At 46.4% G+C, this 24,507-nt stretch overlaps 1 protein-coding gene across 5 annotated transcripts in view; it reads left to right on the forward strand.

Annotated features, from left to right (window-relative positions):
• Positions 1 to 21,996, forward strand: part of SVIL (supervillin) — a 226,376-nt gene extending 204,380 nt beyond the window's left edge. For all 5 annotated transcript variants that reach the window (XM_032395877.1, XM_032395875.1, XM_032395876.1 and 2 more), the window contains 12 exons: positions 1,166 to 1,341; positions 3,382 to 3,526; positions 3,869 to 4,145; positions 8,525 to 8,676; positions 11,010 to 11,115; positions 11,733 to 11,940; positions 13,561 to 13,694; positions 15,868 to 16,023; positions 17,639 to 17,782; positions 18,805 to 18,929; positions 20,777 to 20,932; positions 21,031 to 21,996. In XM_032395877.1, the coding sequence (XP_032251768.1) occupies positions 1,166 to 1,341; positions 3,382 to 3,526; positions 3,869 to 4,145; positions 8,525 to 8,676; positions 11,010 to 11,115; positions 11,733 to 11,940; positions 13,561 to 13,694; positions 15,868 to 16,023; positions 17,639 to 17,782; positions 18,805 to 18,929; positions 20,777 to 20,932; positions 21,031 to 21,117 (1,866 nt within the window). In that variant the 3' untranslated portion in view covers positions 21,118 to 21,996. The remainder of the gene's footprint in view (positions 1 to 1,165; positions 1,342 to 3,381; positions 3,527 to 3,868; positions 4,146 to 8,524; positions 8,677 to 11,009; positions 11,116 to 11,732; positions 11,941 to 13,560; positions 13,695 to 15,867; positions 16,024 to 17,638; positions 17,783 to 18,804; positions 18,930 to 20,776; positions 20,933 to 21,030) is intronic.
• The last annotated feature ends 2,511 nt before the right edge of the window (positions 21,997 to 24,507 follow it).

Below are 24,507 nucleotides of genomic sequence, written 5' to 3' on the forward strand. Positions count from 1 at the left end.
TCCATCTTAAATACAAGGATAGAATTCAGAATATTGCTCAGAGGAGGCATGTGTCAGGCTTTTCTGTTTTAGGCAAAATGTAATTTTTTCTTTTTTTTTGTATTTTTGTTGTATTTTTTTTTTCTTTTCATATCTGTATGAGGTGATGGATGTCAACTAAATTGTAGTAATCATTTTGCAATATATATATATAAATCAAGTCATTATGCCTTATACCTTAAACTTATGCTGTGCTATGTGTCAAGTACATATGTCAGTATAACCAGAGAATAAAATGTAAATAGTCCTTAGCCCTATCTCTTGATTTTTCTATAAACATTAAATAAAGTTTTTTCAGTCCTTAAGTTTCAGGAATAATAGATGCATGTTTATATAATTTGGGTTTGCCAAATTTGCTTTTTTCTCTCACACCGGTAAATGATTGCTAAATACATACATTGTCATTACCATTCTGTATTTTATACATGTTGTGAAAAAGTGGAAAAGAATAAACGAACCTTAAATTTCATTGGATAGAGGAGTATTAGAAAGAATGCCATCCAAAGCAAGGTGGATTGTATGACATGCATGGGCAATTAAATGGAAAAACGAAATAATAGAAAACACAGAAAAGAAATAATCAGGAGTAATTTTAAAGAGAAGGTGCGGTTGAGCCTAGTTGGGAGTTGAGTAGGATTTGGATTGCTTGACATGAAGGAAGAAATTAGTGTAAGAGGAAAGAGTCGAATAAACCACAGGCATGGAAATAAGAAATAGCATTACATTCACGTATCCACTCAGCAAACCCATAGTAAAGTCCTGTAAATGCAAGTACGGTATGGTCTGTGCCCTGGAGGGTGCTGGAACTGTACGGAGGGGCGACCACCTCCCTGGTCCTCGGGGCCTGGCATTTAAGAAGTGGCCTCTGTATATGCTCAGTGAATGAAAGAACAAAGGAGGGAGACAGGGAGAAAGAAAGGAAAGAAGGCAGGTAGGAAGACACAGTTAAACAACTCGCCACGGGGTTTGCGAGTTCAGGACAAGAGGGAAATGAGGGCCACAGGGCAGAGGCTAGTGTGGCAGGGCCTCGCCAGCGGTCACACCCATCCCACTCGGTCAGTACACACCCTCATTCAACCGGAGCAGGACCTTGACGTTGACCTGTTCTTCCCTGCCGTCTTCCCAGGTACTGGTGTTTGACTTTGGTAGTGAAGTGTACGTGTGGCATGGAAAAGAAGTCACATTGGCACAACGGAAAATAGCTTTTCAGCTGGCAAAGCACTTATGGAACGGAACCTTTGACTACGAGAACTGTGACATCAACCCATTGGATCCTGGAGAATGCAATCCGCTTATTCCCAGGTATTCCCGTCACGTGCCGATGGTGTGGAAGAGCGCGTGCAGATTCCCTCAGCGGGCCCGAGTCCCCACCACGCTCCCCTACTGTCACTCTTCGTAGGGTTTCCTTTTCATCACTGACTGCAGGCAGTAGCCTGAATGTTCACAGAAAGAACACTTCCTTAGCTTTTGCCTAACTGATGCGGGACTATGGATGCTGTCATCTTTTGGACGCTGTGTTCAGTCTCCTTCCTTGAGGTGAACAAATTGTTCCCACCTGCGGCATTCCAGGTGCTGTCCTGGCAGATGAGTAGCAATTGTTGAAACAAATTACATGCTGATCTGAGAAGCTTCCCAGGACCTGGAATTCCGCCATTGATCTGAAGGTGCAAAAGCAACATATTTCCTTCTAATTTCACACCTTCTCAGTATAGCTCTTGAATTCCAGGATTTGCCATTTATTTGGCAGTAGGTGATGTCTGTGCCTTTCGGGGGGCAGGGAGTGAGAGGGAGGATACTGTATTGAAACAATGATTGTAATTTTAGTATTTCCTACTGGGAGTAGATGAGTGAGCGCCTAACCCATTGGTTCTCACCATGTCGCAGATCAGAATTACCTGAGAAGCTTTAAAAAAAAATGCACATACCAGGCCCAGCCCCAGCGCCAGCTCCAGCAATGTAGTCTCGATTCGTGTGGGGTGGGGCTTATGTGTTGGGGGTCTTAAGAGCCTCCTCAGGGCTCCTCCTAAGGGGCAGCCAAGATTAAGCACTGAGCCTTTCCTACCAGATGAGGGGCTGAAGCACTGAGGTGTCCAGACTTAGCCCAGTTCAAACATGGAAGTCGGCCTGAAGGAAGACGTTCGCCGGCTCACCCCACAACCCACTGCCTCTCATGCTTGCTTGGCTTCCACCGTAAAAGATCATTGTCTAAAGCTGAAAGCAAGTCTCCTCCGATAGACATCCTAGCAAGTCTGCAGAGTAAAATTTATATAAACAATGGTCATTCAGACATTTGCCGTGAAAGACCCCAGCCTTGCAAGGGAGTCCTGAATTCCCCAGAGTGGCTGGTACTTGGTTCCCAGAGTCCTGGAAGAGTACGAGGTGGAAGTGTTTGTGTACCGTGCTTCACCCCGGCAGTCTCCCCAGGAACAGGCAGCCCCCTTGATGTGCCCTAGCTGTGACGTCAGAACCGTAGTCCTGATGAAACAGGAAGTGATGGAGCACAGAACACAGCAGGGCCCAGTGAGCGCTGCTCAGCATCCCAGGCTCCATTCACAACCAAAGATTGATTTGGAAGGATGAGCAATACCCGCACGAACCCTCTTCAGCCACCATTTCCTCGACTCTGCCTGTTTCTGAGTTACCAGTGTTAGGAACAGTTTCAAGTTCTGAGATCCTGAGGCGGGACCAGGCCTCCGGGTTGGGCTGTGCCACTTACCTTTCTGTGCCTTTGTGCTCCCCCTCCCCCGGCCCACTGTCATGTCTGGTGGCCTGGAAATAAATATGCAGATATTCTCTTTATGATCTATGGAAGTATGCTCATTTTAGTAACAGAGGAGAATTTCATCTGTTCCTGGACACCAGAGAGCTTCGCTGTAACAGGACTTAATAGAGAATTCAGGGTTAGCTCTGCCTCCCTCCCATCTACCCATTAAAGTGACAGACACGTGGTGAGCACCTGCAGGGGACTCTGACTGCATGGAGCAGGCGAGGACGATGTACATGTGGCTCCTGCCTTCTCCTAGCTCCCGGTCTAGTATACCACCCCCAGAGGATCCCAGATACAAAAATTTGCTAGAAAGAAAGAAAAGTCCAGTCCAGACGGGATTCACATCCCATTCAGGCACATCAACTCCATGCACACAAAGCCTTGCTAGGCATCAGGCTGAAATACTAAAATATCACTCATCCGACAACACGAACCACTCATTCTCTATACCACTAATGTATTCTGAGTTGTTTTCAGTAGCCACGGGTGTCTGTTTTCGATTCCTTTCCTTTGTTTTCGCATGGCTTAATCTCGGTTCTTTTCCTGTCTCCTCCCCCACCCACTCACCCTTTCAGAAAAGGACAGGGGCGACCTGATTGGGCAATATTCGGGAGACTTACAGAACACAATGAGACTATTTTGTTCAAAGAGAAATTTCTCGATTGGACTGAACTGAAGAGACCTAATGACAAGAGCGCCAGCGAACTTGCTCAGCAAAAGGTATTTTTGGGAATCAAGTCTTAAACCTCAGGCCTTGGTTGAGGTCCCGACAACAGAGGCCTTGAAGCTTAAAAGCCTTCCCGGGGTTTACTGGGAGACAGCAAACGGGTTTCCAGTTATATTCTACCTTCCCGAGGTGAAGTAGCCCTGCCTGTGCCTCCGGGTTTACAGGCGACCCATTCGCTGTCACGGGGGCTATTCAGGCCTCCGTAGTCTTTCCCCGAAATGCAGTGAAATGCCGGGACAGAGCTGGAAAGCCTGACTTTCTGAAACAGCAGTGAGTATGACAAGAAATGGCTGTAGGAACAGGCCCCTGAACCAACACTCTACGTTCCCTTGTAGGATGATCCTAGGGCCGAAGCCAAGCCGTATGATGTGGCGCGGATGGTGGTGGTGCCCCAGGCGACAACAGGCACGGTGCTGGACGGGGTGAACGTGGGTCGCGGCTACGGCCTGGTGGAAGGGGACGACAGGAGGCAGTTTGAGGTTGCCAGTGTCTCGGTGGATGTCTGGCACATCCTCGAATTTGACTACAGCAGGCTTCCCAAACAGAGCATCGGGCAGTTCCACGAGGGAGACGCCTATGTAGTCAAGTGGAAGTACATGGTGAGCACCGCAGGTCAGTGAGCACTTCCGTTTTCTTCACGCAGACGCGGGCCGGGGAGGGAGCACGTCTTAGAGCCCCTTCCCCGTGCGCGCTGCCTTACCCTCAGCCGTGGGGACAGCGCGCCAATCTGGTCCTTCGCTTTGAGAACCACTTAGTCAACCTTAAAGATGGATCCTGATGAGCTAGCATTGCTAATGAATGTCATGTTTCCTTAGAGAAGTTAAGGTTTCTCTGCTCCCCCCACTCCCTCCCCTGCCCCGTCCCCAGAGGTTCTCTGGGAAAGTGATGATTTGCCTCCAAATGACATTTGCCATGTGGCTGTCTACTGCTTAAATGAAAGTCTTAAGTGAAGCCTATCTGGATGACTTAGAACTGCAACCAAATGGTGTGGTAACGCACAAAAGATTTATGAAAAATAAAAGAAGCTGTTTCCTCTGAGGCTGGGAGCATTAACACGCTCTGTGGATCGGGTAGAATAAATACATAGTCAAACTGCTCGTGGTTCCTGTCGGTGAAATACTCAAGCAAAACACTCAGTTGTGTGCTTTGCACGAGAGATAGTGAGGGAGGAGAGCCAGTGGACTTTGGAGGGAGAACCCCTTTTCCCTGCCCAGAAGTAGCCAGTTCTCAGCAGTGTCCCTCAGCCCCGCCATTTAGGAGTTTGTCGCAACCTTGTGATTTCGAGAGATTCAGTCCCTGGGAGTTTATTCACCTCTCAGACAGCCTCTTTGCTGACCAGCTGTGGCTGCCCCGGGGCCCCAGGCAGTGGAGGCCGTGGTCTGCTGATCAGACGCCCGCAGACTCAAAACCAGTTGATTTCTTTCCTAATTGATCAAAAGTAAGTCTGTTAATCACCTGGCGGCATTTACTGAGCACCTAATCTGTCTTCTGGGCATAAGACACTTACTTTAGGGAGTAGGTAAATCCATCCGGCCCTGCCTTCAGGAAGCATATAGCATAAATGCCAATAAGGCAGGTGTGGGTGAAGCAGCGACGTCATGCCGCGGGAGGACAGCTGGGTTCCCCAAGGCGGGCTCTGCTGGCGCCAGTGGATCGGAGGCTGCACCCAGGGCTGTCGGGGGGTGCCCCGGCCTGGAGGCCCACCCGGCCCACGGCCCACGAGGCACAGCACTGGGGGCTTTGCTGCACACTGTCCTTGAGTGCCTCCCCGAGGCACCCCGGGATGTACCGTGTCATTCAGCTGATTTCTCAGTAGGGCCCTCGCCCAAAGTCACACGGCGAGTAGAGAGCAGATTAGGACACTGACAGCCCCCTTCCCATTCCTAAGGAGGCCCTAGGGCTTGGAGGAAAGGCCACAGGCCCCGGGGCCATACAGCCTGCATCTTCTCTCAGGCCCTACATACCAGCTCTGCAAGGTGGGTAAAGTGAATTAGCCTGTCTGAACTTCGGTGTTCTCACCTAGAAAACAGAGATGATACCCAGCTCACAGATTATTATAATCTTTTTTTTTTTATTTTATTTTATTACATGATGTTAGTCACCACACATTACATCATTAGTTTTTGATGTAGTGTTCCATGATTCACTGTTTTCGTATAACACCCAGTGCTCCATGCAGAACGTGCCCTCTTTAATAGCCATCACCGGGCTAACCCATCCCCCCACCCCCCTCCCCTCTAAAACTCTCAGTTTGTTTTTCAGAGTCCATCGTCTCTCATGTTTACAGATTATTATAATCTAGTACGTACAATGTTTAGCATGTGCCTGACACAGAAATAATCGTCACTGATGTCCTAAGCAACACAAGCAAAATCACTGTGAATCACATGAATCCAAGATTTCTGAGGCCTTCAGAGACTATTCTCTTGGAGGCCCCTAAGAAATAATGATTTCGCCCAGGCAAATACTTTCTGTAAACACAATGCACATCTCACAGCCAGCTCCAGCAGCTTCTTTATGAGCTAAGTTACAACTCTGAAGAAGTCCAGCTGCAGAGCATTAAGTTAGAGCAGGGAGCATTCAGATTTCCAGACGGTCCCTCTGGGAGCAGAGAAGCATAGCCCAGTGGCATGAACAGTGGCCCCTTGGCCACTGCGGTCCAGCCCCTCATCACTCGTACCCCTCAAGGGCCGTACCTGCAAACAGGACTGAACTTGGAGCTCGGGAAGCTCTTCCGGGACAGGGTCAGCAGAAACCATTGGCTGTAGAGAGAGGACAGTCATCCTCCTGGCAGACACCAGGCAGCCTGCACAGGCGCACAGAGAAACTCCTTGGGGAGTGAACCGTGCACTCCAGGGAAGGGAGACGGAAGGCCTTGGCAGGTTGGATCCTGCCCCAGTAACAGAGCCAGGCAGCTCCGGAGCATGATACATGCTCGAGCTGCCGTGAGTCGGTGAGCAGTAAATGGGATTCTGCTGCAAGACCACCTGACCAGGAGCAGTTCTTTACGTTCTTCGTGTCTTCTGTTACTCCTAAACACAGCTACTGGTCACAAACTGATTCTGGAAAGTATTTTGAGGCACGAGACATCAACACTTTAAATTAGCCATCTGATCAAGTCTATAAAGGTTACAGTCCGTAATGTCTTACTGATGAAAGCTGAATCTTTGCTAAAATTAAAAATAAATGGAATAAGAATTAAGTTGTGTGTAGGATTAAATTTGGGTATACTGACGAGAATTCCAAGGAAAAATACTGAAAACTATTATGAAATATTTTAAGAAAATATTTCTATTTTAGATGTAGATACTGAAGTCCACATTAGGATGGTAGGTGGTAAAACATTGGTTATTATTGAAACCTGAATATATACTTACACAATGTATTTAAGTGCTAACAAATTTCAAGATATGTATCAACTTCTGTGACCTGTTTTAAGCATATCTCTCCCCAGCTGACAGGACTAATCTTCACTACTTTGAAGAGTGGGGTTTGCTAATCAAAGGCAAACTTTTGTTCCTATCTAAAGTAGCAGAAATTTCAAAGGAGTGGCTTCCAAACTAATTGTGAATATGCCTGACCTATTCATTGATGGTTTGTTTCTCTTTCATCTCGTCCACTTAAAAATACATGAACTTGACCAGTTCAGGTCCACAAAAGACGGCACTGAAGGTTGTGCTTAGGCAAAGTGCTGTAAGAAGTATTATAATCGTTTATGAAAACTGTTTATAGAGTGCTTTGCTAAAGGGCCAAAAAAATCAAATAAATATGGCCCTGGCCTCCTAAGAACTTAAAATAAATGAGCTTTCTTCTTACCTTCAAACCTCAAGACAGCTGTGATGTTGTAAATGGGATTGGAGCTGAGAAAAACTGAGTTCATATAGAACCAGAGAATCCAGTTATCATCTTTAATTTTCAATAAGTGGGGGGGGAGGGGGGTTGGGGTTTATAACCGCCTGTTTTCTCCCCTTGTTGACCACCACTTTCTGGGACCACCCAGGCGGCATCTGAGGTAACAGCTTAGTCTCCTGACCTCATTCATTCCAGAAGGGTCTGCCTGCAGGTCCTGTCCTCTTGTCATCGGTCACCTCCTCAGAGAGGCCTTCCCTCAACAGGGAATCCCATCGGTACTCACCCTGCCCCAGGTCACGTCCCCCTGTCTGTCTTCCTCAGAGCACTTGGGACTATCTGAGACTGTCTTGCTCATCTGTTGGTTGAATGAGAGCAGGGGAGCAGTCCATCTGGCTTATCCTGATATCGGAAAGAGTCCCCGGCACACTGTAGGTGCTCGGGGACTATCTGCTGAATGAATGAATGAGCGGAGTCTGGAGTGCGGTATATACCCTAAAAGTAGCGAGGCGAGGTCTAAAATACGGCCTTTTTAAGATGACCCCTTGACCGGTGAACATTCCGCGCCTGCTCTTCAGTGAGATCTGTGTCCTGGGTGCTGCTAAGGTTGACCGAGTCCCTCCAACCTGGCTGCCGTCCTGGGGACAGATAGGATTGAAATCCCAGATTTGTTTATGAAAGTGATACGTCAGCAATAGATCTCTTCCATTTCTGACAGAATTTGGAAACTTCAGAGTGGTTTTTTGTTTCGTTTTGTTTTTTTTTTTATTAGAATCGTTTTCACAGACTAAGTTTTTCCCTTTGTGCTTAAAGCTGGCCCAGCTGTTGTTCTCAATATCTTTTCTCTACCAGCTAATCTTTTGCCCAAAAAAATGGCGTGATACGGAAAATGCATTTGTGTCTTTGGGAGTCCTGCTCCAGCAGCCACCGTTTTTCTCTGTCACATACTTGGAGAGATCTGCTGCCTTCCTGTAGGATGACAGGTGTTTTTCTCAGGGTATCAAGAAGGCGAGATCATTTTTTCTTCAATTTGGAGGCTCGGGGTCAGTTAACGGGAAGAAAGATGGTTTTTCTCCTCAGCCCCAGGCCCAAAAGCTATTTCTTCTGATTACTCCGCCCTTGTGGGTTCTTTGTGTTTGCAGTGGGAAGTCGACAAAAGGGAGAGCACTCAGTACGGGTGGCTGGCAAAGAGAAGTGTGTCTACTTCTTCTGGCAAGGCCGGCAGTCGACCGTGAGTGAGAAGGGCACGTCGGCTCTGATGACGGTGGAGCTGGATGAGGAGAGGGGTGCCCAGGTAAGTCCTGGGAAGTGGCTGCCCCAGGGGAGGAGAGACTTGGCCTTCCTGCAGAGCCCCCGGGGTTGGGGCCGGGTCCCCTGAAGAGCCAGTCCAGTGAACAAAGACCGCATCATGCAAGTGATGCTTAGTCCTGGCTGGCTTCCCCAGATTCCAGGCTGGGCCTCCACTCCCACCTCCCCACCGCCTGGCCGGGAGTCATGTGCTCTTAAAGGAGATGTTGTATCTGCAAATAGTAAATCTACAAATCAAGTACAAAGTGCCAGTGAGTGGTTTGGTTTTTTTTCTTTTTTTTAAGTTTCCACTTAACTAATACTCAAGGAATGGTAAATAAAACAAAGAGATGCTATTTTCCACTTCTAAAACTGCTGGAGGTTTTATAAAGAATGGGTCTGAGGCTGGTGAGGATTTTTAGCAGGATGCTTCCATTGAGAAGGATAGCTTGAAACAGCCATCCTGAAAAGCAGTTTGGCTCAAGAACCTTAAAAATCCTCATAAACTCTGATCACTTTTTCCACTTACACAAATCTGTCCTAGGGAAATATCAGAGATTAACATAAAAATTAGGATTCCCATCATCTGCATCCCTCACAGCAGCCTGGGTGCTTTTTTTCTGGATCCTGTCAGATCATGTCATTCCCTTGTTCTCCAGCACACTTGGACCGCAGTCCCAGTGTTTTCCTGGTGGTACGCCTCCACCTTCGTGGCAGGCCCTGCACGCCGCTCCCACTGCACCCCCCAGCCCTCTGTCTTGCACCATGGCCGGGGCTACTCTAGGCTTCTTTGCCACTGCTCAGACCTCTTTCCCTCTACCCCAGGGCCTTTGCACAATTTCCCATTCCCACAAGTTCCTCTGTATCCACAGTAACTTTCAACCTCAAGATTCAGATAGCTGTTCAAATGTCACGTATTTTATCCAAATCCCTTCCTATTCTCTGTCCTGTTACTCAGTTTTATAGCACTTACCATTCTTACCACTACTTAAAACTACATAATCAAGTTGTCATTTTGTTTACTTTGAATATGTTGTGTTTACTTACTTATTTTCTGTCTTTCCCTGCAAGCATGAAAGAGACAGTGCGCGCTGGTCTTCCCCACCACTGTAACCGCAGGGCCTGTTTAATGCCAGTGCCAAAGCTTTGTAAACAGTACTTTTTGATGTTCGGATTATCTTTGCCTCGGGTCCCACCCTTTAGTAATTAAGAGTTGACTGTGGGGTTTTGGGGAGAACATGATGCCATGTGCAAATATCTTCATGACCTCGGATGAGTAGTTAACAATAGCACCAGGGGAGAGAACAGGTGAATTTTCTCCAGAATAGATCAGCACTCACTTTTAGCCTTCTAAGAGCTGCTCCTCTTCCCTAAAAAATATATATTTCCTACTGTAGACCATATAATAATTGTAAATAATAGTTAGAGACCACTGCATTTTAATTTTTTCTTAATTGTGGGTCATTTCAACTGCCTTTTTAATTTTTGTAAAGGCCATGTTTTAATCATGCCTTCAAAATCCCCCTTAGAATTTTGAGTCTTAACCTCTCTAGTTTGAGCATTGCATTTTTTTTTTTTTTTTTTGGTCAAGCCAACAGATGTAAGAACACTCCAGACCTATAAAACACTGCCACAAAATGGCACTTAATTATGCAGAATGGGCCCTGAGCTTGGTTAAGTTAACACTTGGTGGGAAATGCTTCCTACCTTTTGGTGTGCCTGGACTGCCGGGCTCAGTCAACAGTTTCCTTGTTAAAGGAAAATGTCTAGCTGGAGTGAGAGTGAGTGGAGTCAGCCCACACAGTTTATGAGCAGCTACCACCTGCTGGGACACAGTGGTTCACAGGCGAGGGCGAGGCCGTGGTCGGCAGGCCCATGGCGCTGTGAGTGGACTCTGGGCATGGTTGCAAAAGAGACTGTTCTTTCCCCCAGAATTACTAAGTGATCAGCTGTTCTCCTTGCCAAGAGGCAGACTTTGTTGAAAATGTGTTTAAATCAGTCATGTTACATCTATACCATGGAATACCACTGAAATGTCAAAATTCATGTTTCAAGAGCCTTTGGTGACCGAAATACATCACGTGAAGAAAATCAGTATAAAGTAACATAAAACAGCAATCCTATTTTTGCCTGGGAAAGACATATACCTGAAAAATACTTGGAAAGGAAAGCTAGGCCCTGGAATTTTTATGGTGGTTATCTTGAGATAATAGTATTATCACTGGCTTTTGTGTGCACTTCTTGATATTTTCCAGGTTTTTTTTACCATAGATATGTATTATTTTGAAGACTCTGAAAACCCAGTACATGTTACTTATTTGAATGTGTTTACGTTGAAAGGTCCAGGTTCTGCAGGGAAAGGAGCCCCCCTGCTTTCTGCAGTGTTTCCAGGGGGGCATGGTGGTGCACTCCGGGAGACGGGAAGAGGAAGAAGAAAATGCGCAAAGTAAGTCACTTTACTATTGGAATTTGGTTTTTTCCCCTCTCCTGGAAGATATTTTTATACACAAGAGGGGTTAAAGTAAATCTCCTTTTATATAGGTGTGTCTTTAGCCCTGAAAGCCTCCTAACGTTTGCCTTACAAAGCAGCTGTATGGGGAGCTCATAGCGCCCCCCCCCGCCAACCCCAGTCCTGTGGAATTTACTTCAGGATAGGACTTTGCATGCAGGAGGCTGACAGATGACTCCACCTTAAACTGAATCCTCTCAGTGACTCAGTCTCTTCTTAAGAGGGAAACAATTCAGTGGGTCGTCCATTATAAATTATGAGATTTTGGGGGGCCAGCATCCAAAAAAAAAAAAAGTGCTTAGCGTCAGAGCCTCTTAAAATATGCCTGTTACAGGATTTACCTGGGTATTTATAAATTTGTAAAAATGGTCTTTCTACATCATGAACCTGCTTCTAACTTCAAAAGGATGTGCTTTCTGGGCCGGCAGTAAGCTAGCTGCTGCCCGCCCCAGGCTGGGCCGGGCTGGGTGGTGGTGCTGGCTGGTGACTGCCGACGGAGGGCAGCTCTGGGGGCAGCACCGGGCCTAACTCTGTGCCGCTGGTGCCCCCTGCAGGCGAGTGGAGGCTGTACTGTGTGCGAGGAGAAGTGCCCGTGGAAGGAAATTTGCTGGAAGTGGCCTGTCACTGTAGTAGCCTGAGGTCCAGGACTTCCATGGTTGTCCTCAACGTAAATAAAGCCCTCATTTACCTGTGGCACGGATGCAAAGCCCAAGCCCACACGAAGGAGGTTGGAAGGACTGCAGCAAATAAAATCAAAGAACAGTGAGTGTTGTGCGTGGGCGCCTCTCCAGAAGGGGCTTCCCTGTGGGACACAGGCTAAGGCGGGAAGGATACCCAGTAGAAGCCCATAGAAACCCTGGTGTACTTAAAGTGACTTCAGCAGGGGGTAGTTATGAACCTCGTCAGCCGCCTCTCACGTTCCAAGTGGGTGTGACACACATCTCCCATAAAACTGCTGATGTGAGGGCTTCCCCCACTTTCTGAGGATTTACCTGCCTCCATAAAAGGTGGAGTGAGGAGCAAGGGAAATGACCCCAACAAGTGCTTTAGTTTCTTTGTAGGTACAGTTCGTCTTTTGAACGAAAAGCCTGGAGTCCTTAGTCATTTAAAGAGAGCAAATTTCAAATATCTTTCAGGGGTCAGAGTTTTAGTTCTGCCAGAGCCGTGGAAAGTTAGAAAGCATTGAGCTGAAGAAGAGCTGGGGAGACCACCAACCAACCGTGTCCGACTAGGAGATGCCCCCTTTTCAGAGGACGACCGTGTTTCTGCATTCTCCAAGGCAGCCACCTGCCAGGGAGTGGTCGGCCTGCCTGGGCCGGTTCTGGGGCGCAGCACAGCAGGGGCTGGGGTTGGTTCCTGTCCCAGGCAGGCCCCCACACTCGGGCAGCTCCCCAAGGAAGCACCCAGTGCCGGGGCAGTACTCAAGGGCCACAGGGGGAGAGGGAAAACTGAAGCAGGAAGAGAAAGCCTGCAAGGGAGTGGGTTGTCCTGCGCAGTCACCGTCTAGAAGGGGCTGCAGCCCACGCCCAGCAGGCCCCGTAGACAGCCAGCCAGAGCCCAGCGTCGCCCCGGCTTTTGGGGGACGCCTAGCGCTTCCTCAGGCTGAGACCCCGGGAGGACTGTGGTAACATCTGAACAGTAAAAGTGAAAAGTTTCCAGGGCCACAATATGCCACCGAAGTATCATTTGGTCCAATCCGTCCTCTGGGCCCCAGGGCAGTGCGGTGGGGACAGAGTTCCCTCGGGACCGTTTGCATAGCCAGCGCTAAGGAGAGCACGCAGGCCAGGGCCCTTGCCATGGGCAGCCAGCTGGGAAGCCAAGCGTCTCCTCTCCAGACCCTGTTCTGTGCGCTAGGGAGCGGGGAGGAGTGATAACTGACCTTCACTGAGCTAGTCAAAGGCATCCCTGGTCCATCAGCTTTTCCCCTTGGACCACTGAGAAAAAACAATGAACTCATTCACTCATTCACTCAGCAGGTATGATTGAGCACGTACTTGGTGCCAAGCCCAGATTTAGGGACCAGGGACTTGGCTAGTGAACAAACCCAAGTCTCCGTCCCCGTGAAGCTTATGTTCTAGCAGGAGAGGACAAGGAATAGTAAGTATGTATGTTATATATAAAAATGTATATCACTTTCATTACATTTTATATGTAATCGTACATTCTTCTCTAAGGGCCAAGCCAGTCCCTCTCATTGCCCCGCCCCCCACACACACACACTCATAAACCACAGAGCACGTTTTCATTCATTAGTGAGAACTGTTTTAGTTAGAAAGTAGAAGAGAGATGGTGAACCGGTCTGTAGATTTAGTCTTGAATAATTTTGTACTGCCAACACGTCCAGGGCTTATAAAAAAAACCTACTGGATTTTCTCCGTGCAGATGTCCCCTGGAAGCAGGACTGCATAGTAGCAGCAAAGTGACAATACACGAGTGTGACGAAGGATCCGAGCCCCTGGGCTTCTGGGATGCTTTAGGAAGGAGAGATAGGAAAGCCTACGACTGCATGCTTCAAGGTAATAGAACATTCCGTAGCCTTCCATCACTAATTTAGTCGATACATATTTATTGAGCCTGTACTGTGTACAACACCCAATGAATCAGACTGAGGCTAGGTCCTCACAGGCCTACAACCCAATAAGGCTGCTAAATAATATGCAAGATGGGTATAATGCCAAATAAAACTTTAGTGTGTCATAAAAGAGGTACAAATGAAGGAGGCTGAGAGTTAAAAAGAAAGAAGATGAGTTCCACCAGGAAAATCATGCATGGCCCCACAGAAGACAGGGCATTTAAACAGAGCCTTGAAGGTAAGCGTGACTTGAAGAGAGGGAAGACGAAAATTCCAGGAAACCAGATGAGCAGTGACACACTGTGATCCTATGGAACAGGATGCTTTCGGTTTAGCCAGCTTCCTGGGTGCAGGGACACAATGGAGTTCAGATTAGAGAATAAGTCAGTTTTGTATTTAAATACACAAAATACAGATCAACTTCAATACAGATGAACATAAGGAGAGCTAACAAGTATTAAGCAGTTCAGGATGAGCCAGGCACCACCTAAGCACCTGATGTACATCAACCCAGCACTCACAACCTAATGCCGCCAGGTTTCTACCAATGAGGAAACTGAGGCACGGGGAAGTTCATCAACCTGCCCAGGGTTGAACCACAGTGAGATGTACTCAGAACCACCACTCCATTATACCACCTCTCAATTTTCATGAACTTTGATTTTTATTTATTTATTTTTTTGAGAGAGCCTTTGCACGCACACACGCAACAGGGGTTAGGAGGGGGGAGGAGCAGAGGGAGAGGGAGAGAGAATCTTAAGCAGGGGCTCCATCTCATGATCCTGAGATCATAACCTGAGCTGAAATCAAGAGTTGGATACTTATATGGCTGAGCCACCCAGGCGCCCCTATATGGTTTTTCTTAATAATGCATGTTGATGGGCGCCTGGGTGGCTCAGTTGGTTAAGCGACTGCCTTCGGCTCAGGTCGTGATCCTGGAGTCCCGGGATCGAGTCCCACATCGGGCTCCCTGCTCAGCAGGGAGTCTGCTTCTCCCTCTGACCCTCCTCCCTCTCATGCTCTCTGTCTCTCATTCTCTCTCTCGCAAATAAATAAAATCTTAAAAAAAAAAAAAATTTAATAATGCATGTTGATGATGGAAAATGTTTGAAAGCAGAGAGCAGTTGAAAAAGAAACTAAGTCCCTTATAATCATCTCTCTCAAAGGTAACTAGAATTCACATTTCTCTATGTGATCCATACATATCTATATTTAAGAAAATTTTGGATTGCAGTATACAGTTTTGTAACCTGATTTTTCCCTTTATTATGAACAGTGTCTCAAGTTGTTCATATTTAGACTTTTGTGGCTGCAGGGTATTCCATGAAGATGCTATATGCCATTTTCTACTTAACCTGTCTTTTTAGTTTAATTTTAGTTTAGAGAGCTGTTTCCAATTTTTCCTCATTATACAATAGAATTGTGGATAAATTTAAAATAAGTATCTGCATTTATTTCTAGTTAAAGTCCTAGATACAGAACTGCTATGGTAAAGGTAGAAAAGATTTAGAGTACATATCAACAAGGGTGCCCCAGGACATTGGCACCAAGTTTCATTCTCACCAGCAATATACATACGAGAGTGTACATTTTCAGCACAGACACTCGGTAGGTTACCTTTTCCTCTTGGCCAAAATTAGTGGGGCAAACTGATATCTAAGCACTGTTCTAACTTAATGTTTTAAATTGGAAGTACTGTTAAATACTGTATGTATTTTTTTTTTTTTAGTCATTTGTATTTCTACTTTGGTGAATGTTTTATTTTTGCCTTTTACACATTTTCATTGAGAAATTTATCTTTATTATATTTCTTTATATACTAAAGATATTAACAAGTTTCCATATTTCTCATTGTGTCACTTGCCTTTTCACTTTGGGGTTTTTTTGCAATGAAATTTTTCATTTTTATACTGTCAACACATAAATCCATTCTCCTTTCATTACTTATTTTATAATTATGATTAAAAAGGCCTTCCCCACCTCCAAGTTCAGATAAATCTTCCCTATCTTCACACTCATTTTTGGATTATTTTATGTTTTACCTTAATTCTCTAATCTATCTGGGATGTACTTTGGTGCCCATTTTGTCTTCAGCTTTGTTCTCTTTTCTTTCAAAGATCCTGGAAATTTTAACTTCACACCCCGCCTGTTCATCCTCAGCAGTTCCTCCGGTGATTTCTCAGCCACGGAATTCATGTACCCCGCCCGAGACCCCTCTGTGGTCAATTCCATGCCCTTCCTGCAGGAAGATCTTTACAGTGCACCACAGCCAGGTACGGCCGGCGGGAGGCGCGTCGGGCCGAGCCGCAGAAGATACACCTTCCAAAGAGCCTTTTTATTTGACGTTCATATTTAGTAACAGTTTTTATTTGCCAAGTACACTGGCAAGTAACTTTCTTATGTTACCTAATTTCATCCTCACACCTCCTCCAAAAGGAAGGGGACATCAACCATATGTTACAGTCTAAGAAACTGAGGCCCAGTTACTTAACTCACCCAAATATGTCAGTTAAGAATAAGTTGAGCACAATTATGTCAGGCCTGGAATCTCTGCTGTTCTCCCAGCCTCCCCTCAGTCTTGTTGCTTCATGGTCCACAGTTGGCTGCCCCTGCTCCTGCCATCATGTTTTCCTTCAAGACAGGAAGAAGAGGTAGGGACAGGGACGGCCATGTCTCTCCCTTTTATCAGATAAAGCAAAAGCTCTCCCAGAAGCCCCCGCTGACTTCTGATCACATCCCATTGGCCAGAGCTCTGTCACATGACCACCCTCTGCTGCAAGGGAGCCTGGGAAAGCAAGTGGCCAGGGAGCAAGGGGGTGGGAGCATCTGCTGAGTCAGCCAAAGAATGGTGTCTGCCGAGCCAAGGCCGGAGGGCAGGGCTGAGGCTCCCACCCATGTCTTCTGATCCCAAGGTCAGGGCTATTTCCACTTGACCTCCACCTCAAGACAGAACCTCTGTGCTCTTGTTCTGGTTGGGACAGTCAATCACCAGAGACTGGGCTGCATGGACCCTCCTGCCCTCCTGCAGTCGAGTCTGAGCCCTTGTGCCTTCTCCCCTCAGCCAGGAATCTCACAGGACCCTGGCCGCCTAGGTCCCCACCTTAAAAGCTCATCTGGTGCCCTTGCCACTGTGGGAAGTATTAGCAACTTTCTTAAGAGTGGCTGCTGCCCACCCCCTCCTTCCTGCTATGGCCTAGGATAAGTTGTTATCAACCTCCTTTGGGCTTTCCAGGTGTGGTGTGCACAGCATCCCTGAAATACGTGTTAGGAAAGGACTCAGGGCAGGAGGACCTAGTAAGTGTGAGAGCCCCTTAGCCACATGGAGTAAGAGGGTGACCGCTGGATGAGAAGAAGAGGGGAGGAAGCGGTGGAACACATCTACTTCTTAAAGCTTGTTTTTCTCACAAAGAACCCTGAACTTAGTCACCTATGAAGCAGTCACACATGGGGCATGAACATCAGTGACCTGTAGGGCAAGGGACATGCACTCTCCAGTGTTTAATCTGCTCTTGGGAGATACACGGTGCTCACGAGCCCTTGAGTGGCACGTGCACTATCCCTCCACCCAGCTCGCTGCAGTTCCCAGAAGGGCCACCAGCAGGCCTGCACTGAGGAGGGGCCGGGGGAGACAGGAGGTGGGGAGAGGGAAGGGAAGAGGCCGGCGTCACAGATACCACCTCTCTCTGCCCAGAGGCTTTTTCTGATTGAATGTTCAAAGGGCTGAGGCGTCATGGACACCCTCCCCTGGCCCCTGCCAAGGGGATTCTGCCCCCCCCCCCCCGCAACAAAAGCAACAGGGCGGGAAGGCCTCCTGTAGGTTTGGGGAAGAGTGAGCTGGTAGCATCCACGGAGGACCCCTGATCGTCTGGTCTGTCCTTGCCCTCACAGCTCTTTTCCTTGTTGACAATCACCATGAGGTGTACCTCTGGCAAGGCTGGTGGCCCATCGAGAACAAGATCACCGGTTCAGCCCGCATTCGCTGGGCCTCTGACCGGAAGAGCGCCATGGAGACCGTGCTCCAGTATTGCAAAGGTGAGGGCCACGGCCACAAGCTTCGCCCACCGGGTGGGGGCCGCAGAGCGGCCTTCCTCTTCCTGCGTGGGCCAGCCAGCCTTGATAAAGCCTGCCAGACAGTGATGAAGCCAAGTTTCCCCCCCCCTTTAATTTTTTAAGGCTTCTTAATTTTGAGATTAGTGTGTTCTTGGCTATCAGCATGAATGAGAATTCATTTTTCTCTTTTATATAACTGGGCCACCTAAGTCGCTACCCTCAAGGTCAAAGACTATATTGTGGAATACCCTCGACTGATGAAAACCCTTTTGCACTGGGAATGAGTCATGCTGGGGACACGCGGGCCTCCACCCACACGTAGTGCCACACTCTCTGAGAGTGGGAAGCTCCCCCACACGGCCTGGAGAGCCGATGGCAACCTTTTTATTTTTCATTATTATTTTTAGCGTTACATATAAAAAAAATATCTATAGTGAACTCATGGCTTTTTACTATACTGTCAACCTAAAATTTATAGTATTCTTTATAAAGTGAAAATGCCATTAATTTCTTATCTTAATTTTTAAGGTTTCATGGATTAGTTTCACTGAGTTTGTATAGTCGATTTTCTCTTGAAAAGCTCATCAGTGATAAGTAACAAATTTCCACCAAATGTTTAAGTTAGAGTGGCTTATAAAATGCTGTCATTAGCTGTTTAACTGTCATTGAACCTAATGGTGCATTAGGAAGGCAAAGGTATTCTCCACACGTGAGCACAAGAGAAAATGTCTTACCCAGAAGCCACGGAGAGAGGCTTTCTCCCACTCAGAGTTCTGGAAGCATTTTGTCAGACTCAGGTCAATTACATGCAGTTTTATGCATTGTTATATCATAAAATTGACATTTTGTATAAACATCATCCATGTGTTGTTATGAACTACTCAAAACTTGCATTTTAACCATAAGGGATCCAAACAAGAGAAGATTTCAAGGGAAATCCGAGAAAGCCCGGTTCTTCGGACCCACCCCTGGGTGTACTGACATTGCGTTCTGTGTACCTACAGGAAAAAATATCAAGAGGCCTCCCCCCAAGTCTTACCTTATCCACGCTGGTCTGGAGCCCCTGACGTTCACCAACATGTTCCCCTGCTGGGAGCACAGAGAGGACATCGCTGAAATCACAGAAATGGTGAGCGCGCCCTCTCTCCCTGTGAAGACAGCTCCCCGCCTTTCAGATTGTGCGTTGACTTTCCCTTGGGGAGAGGCATCCAGTTGCATTTTCAAAGTGAGAAAATGTTTTTTTCTTTTACAACACGTTAACAAGTCTACGTAGAATTAGCTCAGCAATAGAAGAAATCGTTTGAACACTTTTGGTTAATTTTCTACACCTGGTGCTCAAGTTAAACGCACTTAAAAGCAAAGGTGAACTTAATTACTCTGAAGAATATACATAAACAAAAGCTGCCATCTCTTCCTTCTGTTAGCTAAAAATCTATTGCTTCTCAAGGGCCATGTAAGGCACAACAAAATCCTCTTGTTTCAGACATTAACCTTGTGTTAGGGGAGACACAGAATAAACCTGTGATGGATTAACCTGCTCAGATTACTGGGTGAATGAATGTGTCCCTCCTGATAAGCAGTGTTAATAGCTCATTAATAGTTTTTTATGAGACCAGCTGGTGTTAGCACAGGAAGCATTTGTCATAACCTTTATTTACTAAAACATACTATTAACCAGAACATTATAATTACCAACCACATAAAAAAAAAAAGCTTAGTACAGCTATGTCAAATTTCTTAAGTTACGAGTTTTTGACATTGCTAGCAGTAGCAATTCCAAGGGGGTTTTTTTGTTTTGTTTTGTTTTGTTGTTCCAGGGGAGAGGACGTGGGTATTTTATGGGAGGTCTGAACAGGTGTAAAGAAAAAGAGTTCACCGCTGCTTAACAATGGATGTTCAGTGCACTGCTGAGCCTCACCTCTCTCTGGAACCGGGTGGACTCGGTCCACATGGGGAGGAGCCCGCCAGTCATAGCAGAGGGCTCCGTTTACCATGGACGTGCAATCCACACTAGGCACGGTGTGGACCATCACCGCCTCCTGCAGTCTGAGCTGGAGGCTGTAACCGCCCTGGTGCCCTGCTTCCGCTGTAGGTCCCAGGGCGGCAGTGGGCTTGGAGCATTGTGTGCAGGGACTTCGGGCTTCCTACACCAGCCTGTGGTAGCAACACAACCGCCAGGTGCTTGCTGGGCGCCAGGCACGGCTCCAAGCGCTTGGCGTGTATTTTCTCCTTTATTTTCACAGTAGTCTCTTAAGATGCGTCTTCGTGTTAGCCTCGTTTTTCTAGGGAAGGAGCAGAGGCACAGAGACCTGCCGTAGCTTGTCCCGCGTCTCAGGTGCAGGCTTGCTCCAGAACCCACTCCGTGAGCGCTAGTCTGAACCATCACTGATGAATTTGGCAACACTGTTAGTTGCTCATTCCCGCCACTCAAAAGGAGGGCAGCCAATCTGGGATTCCGGGTTTAACAGAGGAAGATCATTTACCTGGAATAACCTGTTCAGATTAAATGCACAGTGGTTTTTTAAAAAAATCTAGATTCAACAGCATCTTCTAGACGCATTTTCTTACCTTTCTCTATTCCAGATTAAGAAATGGGGCTGATAGGAAAGGATGTGATTCCTCTTAAGGTTATTTTTAAATGCTTTTAAACAAATTCCATTATTTGAACACTTCCAGTGTTTAGAGTTCAAATTTAATAATCGTATGCCATAATTCACTCATGTGATGGTCCCTAAACATTTTTCTGAGGCAGCCCCAAGCCAGGATTTATTTAGTGGGGTGGGAAGACATGTAAAAGTCAGGAGAACTGTGAGGCTTTGGGCAATTCCTTTCCATTTCAGAGCCTGCTTCTGCCTGAGCGAGCCTCTCCAGCTGGGGCGCAGAGTGGACAGTAGGGCTGTGTTTGCGCCCGTGCGCGGTAAAGCATTTGTGCAGATGCAGGGCGTGAAGTTCTCTCTGCTCCCTCCTCTTCTCTAGGATACGGAAGTTTCCAACCAGATCACCCTCGTGGAAGATGTCTTAGCCAAGCTCTGTAAAACCATTTACCCACTGGCCGATCTGCTAGCCAGGCCACTGCCCGAGGGAGTTGATCCTCTGAAGCTTGAGCTTTATCTCACTGATGAAGACTTTGAGGTAAGCACGTCTTCATGTGCGATAGCGTTTAAGCAACACGCTTGGCTGGGATGGGAGTGCTTGTACTCACCCGCTGGGCGTTTCTCCCGATTTTGCAGTTTGCACTAGACATGACGAGGGACGAATACAATGCACTGCCCGCCTGGAAGCAGGTGAACCTGAAGAAAGCAAAAGGTCTGTTCTGAGCGGGAGAGATGCTGGAGGAACCTCTGTCGTCACTTTCAATACCATTGGACCAGGGAAATGGGTATTTTTTTTTTTTTTTGGACTGGTATTTAAAAAAAAAAAAAAAAAGATTTTTTAATCAGTTTTCCAAAACCTCAAGTTATTAGCTCTACTGCTTGTCCCAGATTTGTGTATTTTGTAAATGTTTAAGTGGACCCTTTGGAAACTCTCTTTCCACGATTCAGCAGGTAATGTTAATAAAGGCGTCCCTACGTGCACGTGTGCGGCAACTCCCGCACTGCCCACCTTTTTTGGAAGCAATTCTCTTTATAAAGTGTTATTTTGATAGTTTGTGGGTTCTAAAATATATATATTTATATAAACACCATATAAATCAAATATGTATTTAACAAAGCAATATGTATTCATTCACTCTTAAGATTGTTTTTCTTTTGGTGTCAAAATAATATTAAACGGTAGATGGAATTGCTTCTGTGAAATTAGCTCTGGCACCCCTGCGTATCTTCACACACGTTCAGAAACGTCTCCTTCAGCATTAAGTCTGACTTGTTCTGAGTGCTGCTTCCGGTGCTAAAACGAACAAATGGATTTGTACTTCCTGGCATGGGCTCTGAAGAATCTGTGCGCATCCACCTTTCTACCTTAATATCTCCCCGAAATGTATAGTGCCTTGTTTTTATGTACAGTTTATATACAGAAAAGTTTGCTCTGCATTTTTTTTGATGGTTTGGAACATTATCTCCAATTTTACTCTAAAATAGTAGAAATTTTAAAAAAAATCTCAAATTTCTAATACCTGTTGTAAACACAAAACATGTCATTTTGCGACACAGGACTCCAAAATAAAAGCTTCGAGAATAAACACAATAATTGTTTCACATTGGATCCCAAGCATGTTCCTTTCCGAAAAATGTGGGTATTTTTGTAAATGTTAACCTAGTATCAGTATTTTGCCATTTAATATTAACTGCTGTAACTTTTAGTTTAGGGCAAGATTTTATAATAATAGGGTCATATAACTGAACAGACTTTGGACCCATAACATTCGTTCTGAGTACTATATTGAAGACGTATTTTTGCAAATCATCACTCAACAGAAGCTTTTTACCCTAAAACTATTTCTGCATTTCACATTTAGGATCTCAGTGTCTTTTTAAGAATATTGAATATATAAGCATTTAGAAAATCTAAAAATGAGAAAACTCCTCACAGGCTCCTATATTCATAAAATCCCACATCCCAGGTTTTGAATTCCATAGACCTGCTGTGAGTTGTCACTGCACCTGTCCCACCCACCCACCCCCGTTTTGGTCTGTTTAACACATCAAATAAGAGCACATTGGCTTTAGACATTATCACTTAACGTTGCTTGTGTGCCCCAAGCCTGGGCCTGCACCTGTCAGCGGCCTATCAGCCACTCCTGGGCCCACCGCTCTGAGACTCTGGGATATTGGGCAGTCACTGAACTTTACCACCTTGATTGCCTCAGTTTGAAAGAAAAGGAGTCAATACTAGCTATCCTGCCCACATCCTAGGATTGATTCTCGGTGAGGATCAAGCAGAAGCTCTGGATATTGTCAAGTGCTGATATCTGCTGGTGTTGATGTTACCGTTACAGTAGCTGAAATAGGAAAGTATTGGTGTTGAAGTAAAGCAGTGCAGTCCCACACCTCGGAATTACAGATTAAACCAGAACGAGTAGAACCTGCCAAAGAAATAAATGTAGAGGGGAAAGGAGACAGGGGCATTCAGAGTATGTGCCCATAAGCAGAATGCAGAGGAACGGAGGGGCTCAGAGCCCGTAGGGCAACCAGGGGAGTGTCCAAAGGATGGAGGCGGGGCAGCCGACAGTTCAGTCACCCAGATCCCTGCCTACACAGACAGGAGCTTGGGTTGCTGGAAGAGCTTCCGTGGACAGCTTGCTGAGGCAGCAGATAAGATCAGTGTCATCGGCAGTGTAGATAAGGTGCCGGCAGTCGGCTTCCTGCCTCTTCTCTGTAAAGCGGGTGCCCATGTCCTATATCTACCGACTTCCTGTTTGCCTCTTTTCCTCCGAGTCATTTCCTGCATCTCTTTCCTGCTTACAGACCTGGATCCTCTCTTCCTTGGTTTTTCTGATGCTTTTCCCTTCCCAGCTGCAACTTTTGAACTTTGCACACGGGGGAAAGGACCCAGCCTAAAACCTAGAATTGCTGAGTCTGAGCAACTCAGCCAGTTAGTTTGCACCAGTGTTCCAGGCCTTTCTCCACAGCCGCTGCAAAAGCGAACCACCCTGGGGAAACAGGCATTACACCCAGCAGAGTCACGTAGCTGCCTTAATTTGCTGCTTTTGAACCACAGGACTTCAGAAGAGAGGAAGGCCGTTTGGGTTGGGATTGAAATCAGAGCTGCCGTGGGACTCATGGCATGCCACACGCGTTCGGAGGCAATGAGGGGCCTGTGCGAATACCATCAGTTTCCAGAGGAGAGAAGCCATTGTCCCTGCTCCTCTTGGGCCGTGCACAGGTCAGGGTCAGGGAAATCCGGCTCAGGGACCCACGTCTTTCCCTCCTTATTTTAAAACTTTGGCCCCACTTATAGAGCTCCCATTTTGCTAAAAGAAGATGCATTCCAGAAACAGCTTGAAAATCCACATCCATATTAGTCTCTACTTTTGTCATTTTTCTTTTTTTCTGATTATAAAAGTAACACTTTATCCACACGGAGACTTGCACACGAATGTACATAGCAGCATTATTCATAATAGCACAAACCCGCAAACAACCCACTTGTCCACTGACTAGAAATGGATAAGCAAAATGCAGTGCGTCCGTACAATGGAACACTCTCCAACCATGTGGAGAACAAACTGCTGATACACACTATCACGTGGGTAAACCTCCAAAACATTATCACGCCAAAGAAGCCGGTACAAAAGGCCACCTGTTGTTTAATTCCATGTATATGAAATTTCAGAAAATCCGTTCAGAAAGGAGATCTCTGATGGCTGGGGATGGAGATGAGAGTGAAGGGTGCCTTCACTCAGGGAACTTTTGGGGGTGATGGAAATTGTTCTCAAACTGGACTGTGGTGATGGTCACACAACTCTATAAAAGTCGTAAGACTTTCCGTATACCTTACATAGGCGGGTTTTAGGCCATATGTAGCTCGAGAAAGCTATTTTAAAAAATACTAACACTTGATTTATGTGAAAAATGCCAACATAATAATATGATGCAAATAACAGGAAGCAAACATAATACATAATTTCAGAATTGAAAATCATGATGTTCCCACTGCTAAATAATTACTCATGCCACTTGTTAAGGCAGTAAGACACATTATTCGGGACTCTCACAATAGGGATAGCAGTGATAAGGTATAGGGCAGAGAGATTGGGCTCAACTCCA

This window comes from Phoca vitulina, unplaced genomic scaffold, assembly GCF_004348235.1.
Source record: "Phoca vitulina isolate PV1807 unplaced genomic scaffold, GSC_HSeal_1.0 scaffold88, whole genome shotgun sequence".
Classification (NCBI taxonomy): Eukaryota; Metazoa; Chordata; class Mammalia; order Carnivora; family Phocidae; genus Phoca; species Phoca vitulina.